General features: G+C 46.7%; 1 protein-coding gene across 8 annotated transcripts in view; it reads left to right on the top strand.

Annotated features, from left to right (window-relative positions):
* Rhogap100f (Rho GTPase activating protein at 100F) overlaps nucleotides 1-12636 on the top strand; it is a 64991-nt gene that overhangs the window by 31778 nt on the left and 20577 nt on the right. For 3 of the 8 annotated variants that reach the window (XM_070673165.1, XM_070673166.1, XM_070673164.1), the window contains exons 4-9: nucleotides 8213-8326; nucleotides 8819-9001; nucleotides 9725-9883; nucleotides 10308-10537; nucleotides 10894-11155; nucleotides 12023-12034. In XM_070673165.1, the coding sequence (XP_070529266.1) occupies nucleotides 8213-8326; nucleotides 8819-9001; nucleotides 9725-9883; nucleotides 10308-10537; nucleotides 10894-11155; nucleotides 12023-12034 (960 nt within the window). Of the gene's footprint in view, nucleotides 1-4761; nucleotides 7055-8212; nucleotides 8327-8818; nucleotides 9002-9724; nucleotides 9884-10307; nucleotides 10538-10893; nucleotides 11156-12022; nucleotides 12035-12636 lie in introns of those variants that run through there. The other 5 variants (XM_070673162.1, XM_070673167.1, XM_070673169.1 and 2 more) reach the window with 4 other exon arrangements.

Here is a 12636-nt window from a genome sequence, read left to right as displayed (position 1 = left end):
GGTAAAGCGAGCAACTTTTATTTGCGTTCACCGTGACATTGCGGGAGGCAAGAAAAATAAGCGGGGCGTGCAAAATTCACCCGGTGCGCCCGGCGTGCGCAAAGATAAACCTCCCCGCCCGATCCCGCCGTGTACTTTTTATCAGTCCCCGTTCATCGGCGGTGCTTTCGGTACTCTTTCGCGATTTTCGAAACCGGTACGTACGGCAATTTACATTTGTTACGGTCCCGCACGAGCTGAGCGCACCGCGGGCACGCCGTTGTTACGATTTATGGCGGCGCCGACGCTTTTTGCCCCCTTGAATCACGCGAGCACTCCGCCCCGCTGAAACTGCTCGCCACCTGACACATTTAAGTCACGTACCCCCGGACGGTACACGGAAACTACAGCCCGGTGGTGAGTCCGATTGCAACCCCCGGTTAACTTAATCGTGATTGAAGTCTTGGTTATCGTGCCGCTGAGAGCCGGACGGCTGGATAAGTCAATAGGACCGTTTGCGGGGGCCAATTGTAACCGGGAACAATTGTAACACCAGCGATAATTGGAACCCCTAGCGATTGTACACGTCGGCGGGCGGTAGTATAGTTGAATAATCGCGTAACAAATATCAAGGCCCTCCCCGCAAGAATTGAGACGTAAATTTCGTCGGAGCTATCGCGATGAATTTCGAGCCCCCTTAGACCGCCGGCTGGCAAGATGAATTATCGATTGCTGTGTTGTTTTAATCGCGCCGTGAATTAATTATATATTCAGAGATGTAATAAAATTGCACCGCAATCTGTTAAAAAATTAATGACGGTAATCTTCCCTGTGATCTTCCTATTATTTTTTTTTATAATATTTCTACGACATCTGTGAGAAAAAACGATCACGACCAGACTCTGATTTACAATCGATAACATCACATTATTGATCCCGTCACGTTATCCGAGCCGTGCGGCGAGGCAGGGCGTCGAAGAAAAATGAGATCCCATTTCGCGAAAGACAGCAATCGCCAGGACTATCAGCCGCCGTCGGGTTTACGAACGGAGGGTGCATACACCTTTCGCGGGCGCGTCTCGCGACAGACACGTAAAACTCACACCAGCGCACATCGATTTCCCCGATGTCGGAGGTAGAGGCAGGCACGCGCGCGTGAAGCCGCGCGAGGATCGCGATGTGTGCGCGGTCAAGCTGGCGGGAGGAGGAGGGGGAGGACGCGGGGGCACACACACGTGAATTCACTTCGAAACCTGCTCATTTCGGGACCGCGAAACGCAGGCGCATTGAACGGTTATCGCGGGATTCAGGGGGGAGTAGCGGAGTCCTCCACCCACCCTCCACTTCGCCTCCCTGATTCTCGCCGTTTCCTCCCTCGGCCGTGCATCCCGCGGATCCTCTCTTTCCCATTCCGACGTGCCCTCGTTCGCCCCTTTCCACCCCGCCGTAATTCTGCATCTCTTTCGCGCTTTCCGCATTCGGTTCTCGCCCCCCCCCCTCCTCCTCCTCCCCCTTTCGCCCTGAAATCGTTCCCCTGGCCCTGCGACGGCCACTGATGCCGAACGTGCGTACGCCTGCGTACACGTCGTTACTACTTACTACTACGCTTCACTACTGACACTCGCGTACTACTACGAGCGGCGACGTATCGACGACCTTTCGTCCCGACCTTCGCTCCCGCGAGCAGCCGCGGGACTTCTTCCAGGGAATTTTCGGTAGGGTAGGAAAGGAGACGCGTACTCCTCAGCGACGCGATTTATGCACGCTATTTCCTCTTAGCATCCCTCGCCAAGTTACCGCCGCAGCGCGCACCGAATCTCGATGGCGAGTTGTTACGTATCTATTTTATTTATTAGCTTCCCCGGTTCCTCTATTCCCTTTACTGGAAGTTTTATCTAACTCAAATCTCCCTCCTCGAATCGGCGGCGACGATAAAGGATCGCGCTACGGTTATTAACTGCGTCAATTTTCTTCTCGCGACGTAAATTTTTAATTCGATCCTCGCTAAAATTTAACGGGAGGGGGAGGAAGAGGGGGAAAAAAACGTAACAAAATTTTCACAGGTATTCTCTCGCGAGCCTGAGAGATGCATTTGTCAAATTTATAATTAAAAAGTTTTGCTCCGGGACCGAATTTATCTCCGCGAAAGTAGGACGCGCCGTTATCAAATTATAGCGAGTATCGCAGTAGTGAAATTCGATGCACATTACGCGAGGTTAAAAGCAGAAATCGCCGGGTCTTTTCGTATCACGGTCTCATCGCAAATTATCTATTTTTGAAAAAAAATCTAGGTTGCGTAACGAAAGCTCATAGTTCAAAATATTCCGCGCCAAATTGAAATGGAGATCGCGTAAATCGGCCACCGTGGACTCGATTCCATTGGGATATATTTCTGGTCTGTGGGCCAGACTCCGTCCTCGTTCTTCATTCTTAACTCCCCCCCCCTCTCCCCCGCCTCTCTAAGTAAAACTTTATTTTCTGCTTGGTTGCGAATGTAATTTTTCCGAGGGCTCTCTTGCGGGCAAGACTCAAGATAGTTCGTTCGGAGAACGCAGAAATTAATAAAGCGCAAGCTCGATAATCGGGTCTTAATCGTGGGACTTCTCGGACTATACCTCGCGACGTAGATAAATTATATCTCGTATACGTATAATATAAATACGTAAAAAAGAGTCTAGAGCATATCGCGCTAAAGATATAAATTTCTTTTTCTCTCCCTCCCGTGCATCGCGCGTGGTATTTCGATTCGATTCCGAGGCGAGGATCTCCAATGCGGCATTAGATGTACGCCGTGTGCACAAAACTCACATCCGAACTTTCCATCCCGCGGTGGTAACGCGAGACACGAAACCGGAGCACGAATTTAGTACCCCTTGTCAAAAGTTGCACAATATCCATGCTGCCACTTTGCCAACGAGTAACTCGACAATACGGGAGTTTGGCGCGCACGTTCGGGGTTGCGCATGGGTCGGGAAACGTTAAATTCAACCGACCCTTCCGCGGGGCAGATTATACTGCTGACTCGCGTCCCCGCGCAAGGGCGACGTAAATCTGCGCGAATGCTCGATAGGCCACGTTTACGTCGGCGTTTACAATTACATCCAGCGTGATATTAACAGACGACGTAACGAGACGGGATAGATGAAGATTATTCGCCCATTATTCTTCGTCTTTCACGTGCCATCGCGAAGGCGCGGATGTCAGGACGAAAAGACGCGCTTCAATTTTTGCGCCACCGGGCGAATAAAATCGATCGGTTCGATACGATACGAATAAACGTTACCCGGCAGTATTACACGGATCTAAAGTTGAATTCGAATCGAAATGTTAAATGTGAATTTGATATGATATTCAACGAGAAAGAATCCTAATAAAATTAATTAGCGCATAATTAAGTATACAGAGATAATTATAGAAATTTCAGAAATATGTAAATTTTGCACGCGAATGTATAAATACATCTATGCAGATATGTAAAATCAATAAAATAACAAAAGCGTCGGTGCTTCTCGATAAAATTTCTTTTCGTAACACTTAAATTTTAATTAACGTGTGCGCGGCGGCATATGTAAGTAAAAAATTTACTAAAGAAATCAATTTTTTCTCCTCGCATTAGGGATCCGTCGCGTCGTTAAGAGTTTCCCCTCTCTCCCTTCTTTTTAATATGACCGAGTATGCTAAGAGGAAAGAGATCAGAAACGCGGTGAGAAGAAAAAGACTGGAAATAAAAAAAAAAAAACGTTGCGGATTAAATTGGAGGCGGAAAGTGTGCGTGGAGCGCGGTATTAATATACCCCCGTGCATACGCCATTACAACATTCCTCGGCGTCCACGCGTTACAACGCGTTACTACTGTTACTACCACCGCTGTAATGTCACCACCGTCCATTACGTCCGCGCCGTACTCTTCGCGCTAGGTGGGGAAGAATCCGGCGGTCCGCCCGCTCCCCTACCTCGTAAATCATCGCGATGGGCATCCACGTAGGTCACTGGACACGTCGGCGAAATAGCGACGGGGTGACGGAGGGGGGGGAGGGGGTGGCCCGACAGGGATGGAGGAACAAGAGAAAAAGAGCAAACGCTCGGCCCGGCGAGAGGTCGTGATTTTCGAAGCGGAGCGCTGCCGAAGATCGCCGCGACCCGAATTATCGTAATGGCTATCGAATTAATAGATCCCTCGAAAAATCAACGGATATTATTAACGGTGGAAATCGGTTTATTTCGCGGGTCTCCATACCTCCCCGAAAGGACGTTTATCCGACGCGGATTTTATCGGCGACGTGACATTATTCGCGAACTTTTAATGGGATCATCAGTTAACAACGTATGACCTTTGATGTTTCCGAACGTGAAATAATTAATTGGCTAAAAACAACACTGTTGTCGCATTAGCTTTTCGCTTTTTCGAGAAGCGAAGTCCGACAGAGCGATTAATATAAAGAGAAATTCCGCGTAAAAAAATCTTTTTCCTGAGGGAGATATATGTATATTTTTTTTTTTAATACTTTGCCGGGTTACTTTTTTTACTCGTTTTAATATTTCATTTTTCGCAGGAGTAACGAACCATTTTTCTCAAGTAAGCTTGCTATTCAATGGAAATATTATTGTACATTCAATGCCAGCGATCTCCTCTCGCTCAATGTCGCCTCGCGTTGCACAAAGAGATGGCCCTCCGGCTGGAAAACGGCTAGCATTATGTCAACGCGAGAGGATGATGATATAGACTACTTTGGAAAGTGCATTACTGGCGTTTCTCGCGTTTGTCCCCCCCCTCCCGCCCCCTGGCTTATTTATCGCTCCGGGGCCCCGAGTCGTGCCGGCTTCAAGTCGCAGCTGCTGTCTGTAATGGAGTTGCGTACCCGCCGTCATATGTGAGGCAAGAAGTTGGGCACGACGGGGAAGTAGTGGCCGACTCGGGAACAAACGTGACGGAGGGGTGAAGAACCCCGAGAAAAAGTAAATACTCTCAGCGTCGAAGGTGCGGAAGCTGCACGAACCGGGAGCACAAAAAGAGCAAACGTACGTCGGATGAAGGAGGACAAGGGGGAAAAGCGCCATTCGTGAAACACGATGATGAGATAATACGAGAATATGCAATATGCAAACTGATATCGCGCATCTGAATACGTAAGGCAAGACGCGGCGATAAAACAAGGGGAGAGAAAAAAAAAAAAAAAGACGATATCCCTACGGGGAGATACACGCGGAAATAACCTGGGACATTATCACGGTAGAAGAAACCGGACGACCGGAACGACACTTTGATGCATGGAGGGCGAACGCACGAGCGCGCGGATCAGAAAGAAATCCACTCTCGTAGGTCGCAAAAATCCGGCGTATCAAAAAAAAAAAAAAAAAGAAAAAAAAAAAAAAAATAAAAAAGTGCGAACGCAAGGCTGCCGCTGTCGCGCGAGGTGAGAAGTCGGAGGAGAGAATCCGCGCGACCGCTGACACCCGTAAGTGGAGTGGCAGCGAGTGCAATAAGAAGTAAGCGAAACGGAGAAAATCCAATTGAGGAGAGCTGAGACCGCGCGGGTGAGAACGGAACGCAAGTTCTCGAGTAAGGGTGGAAGGTGCGAGCAAAGGAAAAGAGGCTACGGCGCATCGCGCGGAAAAAGGGAGAAGAATTGGAAGACATGCGCGAGGTGAGAGAAGCATGAAATGTGTCGCTTAAGGGATATAGAGACAACGGCGATTTGCTCGCGCGGTCGAGAAAAATTCGAGAAACGTGAAGATAAATAACGCGAGAGAAAAGGAAATGCGGAAAGAGAAAGCCTCGAGATAGAAAAATTGCACGGCCAGCTGTGCACGGTCACTTTCGAACGCCACAAAATAATTTCTCAGCAAGGGATAATCACCCGTAACTCTGCTCGAACGAAAAAGATGCGACGAGATTGGCGAAACACGCTAGAAAAAAAAAAAAAAAAAAAAAAAAAACGAAAAAAAAATATCCGGAGGGACAGAGAAGGGCATTTTGCGGAAAACCGCGAATAACGTGGAGTCAGGAAGCGCCGTTCTCGGAGGTAGACGGCGAAGGAGGTAAGGGACGAAGATAGAGGGTCAGAAGGACAACGCAGACAGGAAGGACCAGGATAATGAGAGAGGAGGACGACGTGGAAAGAAGCGCCGGGCGCGACAGAGAGAAATCGAGTGGGCGCGCAGGGGGTGAAAGGGAGAATGGCACGCTGGAGGTAGGAGTGCTCGAGCGCGTAGAAAGAGAAGGGGTGAGAGGGGCAAAGCGAGGAGCGCGGGGAGACGAGGTACGCTGCGATGGGAAGAGAGCGGAGGCGAGGGAGGACACGTTGAAGGAGGGTGTGAGGTGACGTCACGCCGGGTCGATACTCACTCATACTACTCCTCCGCGTGCGGCGACACGATAACCCCCCGGTGATGGCGCACGCGCGCCTTTTACCCCTTACTCGCACCGCCGACACTCGTACTCGCTCCTGAACGCCGCTTCCCGCCATATTAGCCACCATGGGGTAGGCAAGAATGTGCGACAGGGGTGGCTCGGGGTGCTTCTTCTTCCGCAAGGTAATCTACGCATTCTCTCTTTCTCTCACATTCTTGCTTCCTCGTTCTCCGTTTGTCTATTTGATCGTTTTCTCACTCTGCTGCACTCATTTCCTCATCGGACACCCACCTACTAATCATCATCCTACGCGCGCCCTTTCGCACCGGTCACATGAAATCGAGAAGAGACTAGTGGTCTACGCTCGAGAGAGAGAGACGGGGCCATAAAGGAAGAAGACCGGCCGGCGTCTTGTTGAACGGTGTTAACCGAGGACTGCTCCGCGTACCTATGGGACCACCGCGACGAGATAGCGCGACACGCGCGGCGGCGTTCGCCCAGCAGACGGGTGAGACCGAGAGACGAAAAGAGAAGACGGACGGAGCACGGGGGTGGTGGGCGAACGGCAGGAAGGGCGGCAAGGAGCTCCAGGAGCCGCCGCCGTCGACGGCGAACGAAAGGGGCTGCAAATCCGCCGCGGCAGCGTGGATGTCCCTGCTGTCGCTCTGCGACCGGATGTGCGGCACCGCCGCGTGGCTCATTCCGGTCACATGCCTTCGCGGGGTGCGTTTTTTCCCACGGTTTACCCTTTTGTGCTACTTCTATCGTCGGCATCGCGAGGCGACTATTAATACGTGCGCTGACAGGTGAAATAAGTCTGCTCGAAACGGGCAAAGCTCTCCGCTCTACGAATCTCGATCCCCTCAAAAACGAACGACCCTCCCCCGTCCCCTCATATTTGCTGGCACCGCGATTAACGAATGGGCGCTAAGATTTATGGTGATGTTCGTGGCAGGTGGATAGGCGACATTCGGAACGCGCGTGGCGTCGATAAGAGTGCGTTTTTCTCGACAGGTTCACCGCGAGGTGTGAATCCGGTCGGAGTCACGGTCAACGAGCGCGGGGATTTACGGCTGGTGCTTGTGCGTTGTCGAAGTGACAGATTGATGAGTTTTTGCGAGACGTCGCGTGCTTCGTTAGAACACCCCCCCCCTTCTCCCCCTCGCTCTGGGTCTCGGTCTTGAGCATTACGTTCACGCGCATTTGTCTTAAATTAAAACGTGCTAATTCGAATAATTATCTCTGGATCACATATTCGATCATTTCTATTAAAGTTTACGTAAACTATTTATTATTATTAATTATTAATTATTAGTAATTATTTATTATTAATATTATATTAATTAATATAATATTAATATAAAAAGAAATTAATATAAGATATTCAAAGAGTAAAAGATAAAAATTCAATGTCTCAATTTTATCGCTTGCTTCTTTTACAAATTATTAAAAAAGAAAAAAAGAAAAAAAAAAATAAGATATTAAATTTATTAGCAGCGATCATTACCGTTACACAACTTTCGAAATTACTGCAATGTTATGTGACATAAGACGCGGGGAAGCCGAGTTATGTAATAGCCAATGGAATATGCGACATATGTAGCTGACCCATTACATACGTAGTTCGGTCGCTGCGGTTATCATTGATCTAAACCGTGACTAATCTGCTTTCGATGAAGGGATACCACTTAAACGGTCAAATTTTTTCGGTACTGCAAATACGCTGACCGGAATCACGTCGACAATCGAGTTTGCACGGCCGTCATTTTTTTCTTTTTTTTTTTTTTTTTTTACTCATTCTTCAGCTTTGCAATAATCGAGGTTAATCGCGCCGGAATTAGCCCGGTCGGACAGCGAAAATAATCGGTTATTGTTTTGCAGGAGGGCCGGGGGGAAGTGACAGACATAAGCGCAAGTCCTGGGAGGCAGGCACCTGCCAACCAGTTGCGCCCCAAGGAACCACCCCCCATGGTCATTCAAGGAGACTTCAGGAAGGTAGTGGCGACACTTCATTAACTCGTTGCCGACACAATGGACGAATTTAGTGCTCGTTGTGTCGGCAAACTTCAATTGCCGGACAGCACAACGATGGATTCCGACACCCGGGAACCCTATTGTGTTACATGCGAAGCTGTCTCGAGGGCGAGAAACGTATCGGCGTGTGCCTTAATCGCCAGGCATTGTTTCGCGTAATCTGATCGCCATTATAATAAACATGTCAAATTTAAATTAAGTCGTCTTGAACCTTCGTTGCAAACTAAATTGAAATTGAAACGCCGTATCTATATTTCTATTTATTATTCGCATCGATTAAGCACGTTATTTCTTTGTTATACGTTTTAATTAATATTTCTATGCTTTAATGAAAACGACGTAATAAATAAGCGAAGAGAAGTATTACTCTCGTCGTCGAGACAATTTCGCTGGCTCATGCAATTATCGGTTAATCACGCTTTGCAATCTCTGTAATGAAAGGTACCGTTTCAGGTAAGCGGGATCAGCACAGAGATCTTCAAGCAGATCGAGACTGTCGAAAACGATCATGACGCATCGACAGCGGCGGCTCTCGAAGCTGTTGAGCGGAGAGGCGAGATGGTCGTGCGTGTCATCGAGCCTCGGCAAATGGGTAGACAGGCTTCCGAGGCGGCGAAAAAATTTATTGCTATGCAGGTACGTTATCGATGGGCCGTCTGCTTTCGACAGATTGTGATTCATCCGCGTTATAACGTAATACCTTCTCATAAATTAGCACCGCGCGCAATTCTTTCGTTACGGTCAACATATTAACCCACCCGCTTTGTCATAAATCTCTCCGCGTTTGCATATAATTTTGATTGCAGAATAGTTTTGGAATCTTGGAATACTTTGCCGTTTTCGCCCCACCGCCTCGGTTAGAATAAATGAAAATGCGCCAACATTTATTACTTTTCCGAGGTCTATAGATGTACTTTCAAAGACTAGTTAAAGCGTAATATAAAACACAATTTTAATATTAAATTCAATAAAGACTGAATGAAATATTTGATATATTTTTTAATATTTTACTTAACATATTAAAATCGTTCTTTATTTCATTTTTCAAAAATTGTAAAAACTAATGTATTACTTTTTTCTTTCTTTTTATCTTTTTTTATTAATATCGAGCAAATTATTTAAATAGAGAAAAATCTTTCGAGAGTTTAACTTGTCTTGTCAGAATTAAATGAAGAGAGTGTAACAATTCTCTTCTACCGCGGCCATATTCGCGCCGTTCGGACTCGAGGGAAAATTATTTTCACGACAACGAAGCAATTTTGCACAGTGTAATTTTCATTCAAGGAACGCGAGCACGAAAAGCCGTGAAATATCTCGACGGCACGAATTAAGAAAGTTCGCCGGCGATCTTCGTTTCAGGATCCTAAGCACCCCATCCACTTCGTCGAGATAATCAAACGACCGGGACAGACCCTAGGTCTCTACATACGCGAGGGCAACGGCGTCGACAGGAACGACGGAGTCTTTATCTCCAGGATAGCTTTGGAGACCGCCGTGTATAACAGCGGCTGCTTGAAGGTGAGCATCTTCACCCTGTAAGTTTGCCCGCTGTCGCCGTCCCGGCGACAGTGAGAAACCGACGCGATGGAGAAAACGAGGGAAGCGGTAGAATCAAGACACATCCGTGAATCGTCCCCTCGTCTTCTTTTTACCAGGCGAGAACTTAATTGCTGCCGGCGCTCGGAACGAGCAGCCATTTAGGATCGGGAGCCTATTTCGACCGAGAGAGAAAGAGAGAGAGAGAGAGAAAGAAAGATACGCGACGGCGGGATGCACGAGAACGCGCCGAATTAAATTTATCCTTTTGCACCTTGACATTTCGCGGGTCTCGGGCATCGATCGGTCCCGTATTCGGAAGGGATATTTATCCTCTCGTTCGTCGCGGCGTCGCCTTCCCGTCTTTATCGGCCATTCGGCAGTAACCATGTATTCGCACGTGCAGGTGGGCGACGAGATCTTGGCGGTGAATCTGGTTGACGTTACGCACATGAGTCTGGACGATGTCGTGATCATCATGTCGATACCGAGGCGACTTGTTCTTGCGACGAGACACGGTCCGCATCAACCAGTTTCGCACAGCCGTCAGACCGAGCACAAGGCGCCGCCCGTGGTAGTCATCAAAAGGGAACTGAACGAGGACGAGAGTGACCACGCGACGAGTAATCACGTCAGGTATTATCTCAGACCGAGTTCTATATTTGCCCCTTAAATTAATCGCCGGGAAAACACCTCGCAAATTGGCTATTTCAAGACACGTGGAGCTTTTCCCGCTGACGTCATCGCGAACCTTTTTACCTTCTGTCTGCGCTCATACAAAAGCTTATCGAGACTATAAATTGATCGTTAGCGAAAAGCCAATATTCCAGAATCCTCCTCCAATTATAACAATGTTACATCGACTATGACGTTTGACATGGACAATTTAAATCTTTTCTTAATTAAATTCAAGTATCAATGTACTATTATATGTTTAGCAATGTCGGACATACATAGAGCAATGTATTTTTTTTCTTTTTTAATATACGCAGGGATGGCAGCAGCCGTAGACGAGGTGATGGCCGCGAAATGTTACCGTCGCGATCGAGACTCGGTCTCACCGGTCTTGGATCGAGTCAAGATCTCGGATCGAGCAACGGCGATCTGTATTATAATTCACGACCGGAGGGCCACTGGTCTTATCAACCTCCACCACCGCCAGTTATCACGCATCAGCCGAAACCATCGTCGACGCAACACTTTCAGCCGTACGAGCGTGGCTATCCGAAAACGTTAGAGAGCTTGGCCGAGAAAGTAAGTCACGCGTGATATTTCGAAAATGCGAAATACGAAAATTCTAACGCGAATCGAGATCGATTTTAACGACGCAAGCCGTCGTCGGATAATTAATTATTCAGATTACTTGTAATAAAAATTGGAGAACAAATTATTCTTAAATGTTGACGTACAAACTGAATCAATAATTAAATAATTTCATAATTATTAATGTACAACATGAAAATATTAAACATTAAATATAAAATGTTAATATTCTTTTTTCTTGCATTGTGAATATTAATTTTAATAAAATGATAATCTTCCCACGATGCATATTTCTGTTATTCATGAGACGAGAAGATTATCAATATATTTTAATTACCGCAAAATATACGACGTTTATATTATTCATCGTCGAATTAACAGTAAATTTCTTTTTTTTTCTTTTCTTTTTTAAACGCATCGCGATCTCGATTCGACGTTAGTTCACGCATAGATGTTCTAGACGATGTGGATCGAGCACCATTTCACACCTGTCTGCACCAATTCGATACTCGTTTGTCCTTCACTGTCTCCAATGAACGTTATTTTAAGACTGAAAGAAAGTGGTGAACTCGTGGCAATGTCTCGGGACACTTACTGTCGCGATCTCCGCGTCATTCGGATTGTCGGATTAAAAAGAACGCGAGATAATTCGATGCGCCGCGAAATAAGAAGCGTAAAAAAAGAAAAAAAAAAATTTTTAATTTAAGGATCGTATGTCTCGCGTTAACACGTTAGGCAATTTCGATGATTATTTCCGAACGACGCGGAGCGTCGCCAATTCGCTCGCGTATCGTATCGACCACGTGCTTCCAATGACTAATCGGTTCTATGAATGAATGCTACATTGAAATTAACCAGGATTTTACAAAGGTAAAGACAACACAAAACTCTATCTTGATATCTAGATTTGTATATGACTGCAATTTTCTGTATGACGCCTTTAATGGACAAGTATAAACATATTCTCCCTCCCTCACGTGTACACGTACTCGGCGAGAAACGAATGCGCGAGTGCCCCCGCCTGTGCGAGGTATTTTTTAAATTTTCATCGTCGGCTTCTTAAAAAATATTCGACTCGTTCGTTTTTGCCCGGGACGCTAGTTTCGAGGTACAAAGACCGAGAGTAAGCCGGAGGAATGGTCGGAGAGATTACGAATATACATTTTATTATTATTACTACGTAAAAGAGATGTGAAAAAAATTGCATGTAATTTTTTCCCTCATCACGTCAAAGGAATTTGCAAGAAAATGTTATCGGTGGAAGGAAAAAAAAATATATATAATTCTATTAATCAAGCCGTTATAATCATGACACTTGCGGAAGCTCGAGAACTTTGACGGTAATAAAAGAAAATTTTAAAAAGAAATATTTTACTCGCGGGAAGAATAAATCGCTTGGAGATGTAATTGAGAGTTTAACGGACAAAATAATCGCGAATGCCGTTTAATTGCGAACGAGGGAACTGCACCAG

This window comes from Cardiocondyla obscurior, linkage group LG27 (assembly GCF_019399895.1).
Source record: "Cardiocondyla obscurior isolate alpha-2009 linkage group LG27, Cobs3.1, whole genome shotgun sequence".
NCBI lineage: Eukaryota > Metazoa > Arthropoda > Insecta > Hymenoptera > Formicidae > Cardiocondyla > Cardiocondyla obscurior.
This window is presented reverse-complemented; position numbering and strand designations above follow the sequence as displayed.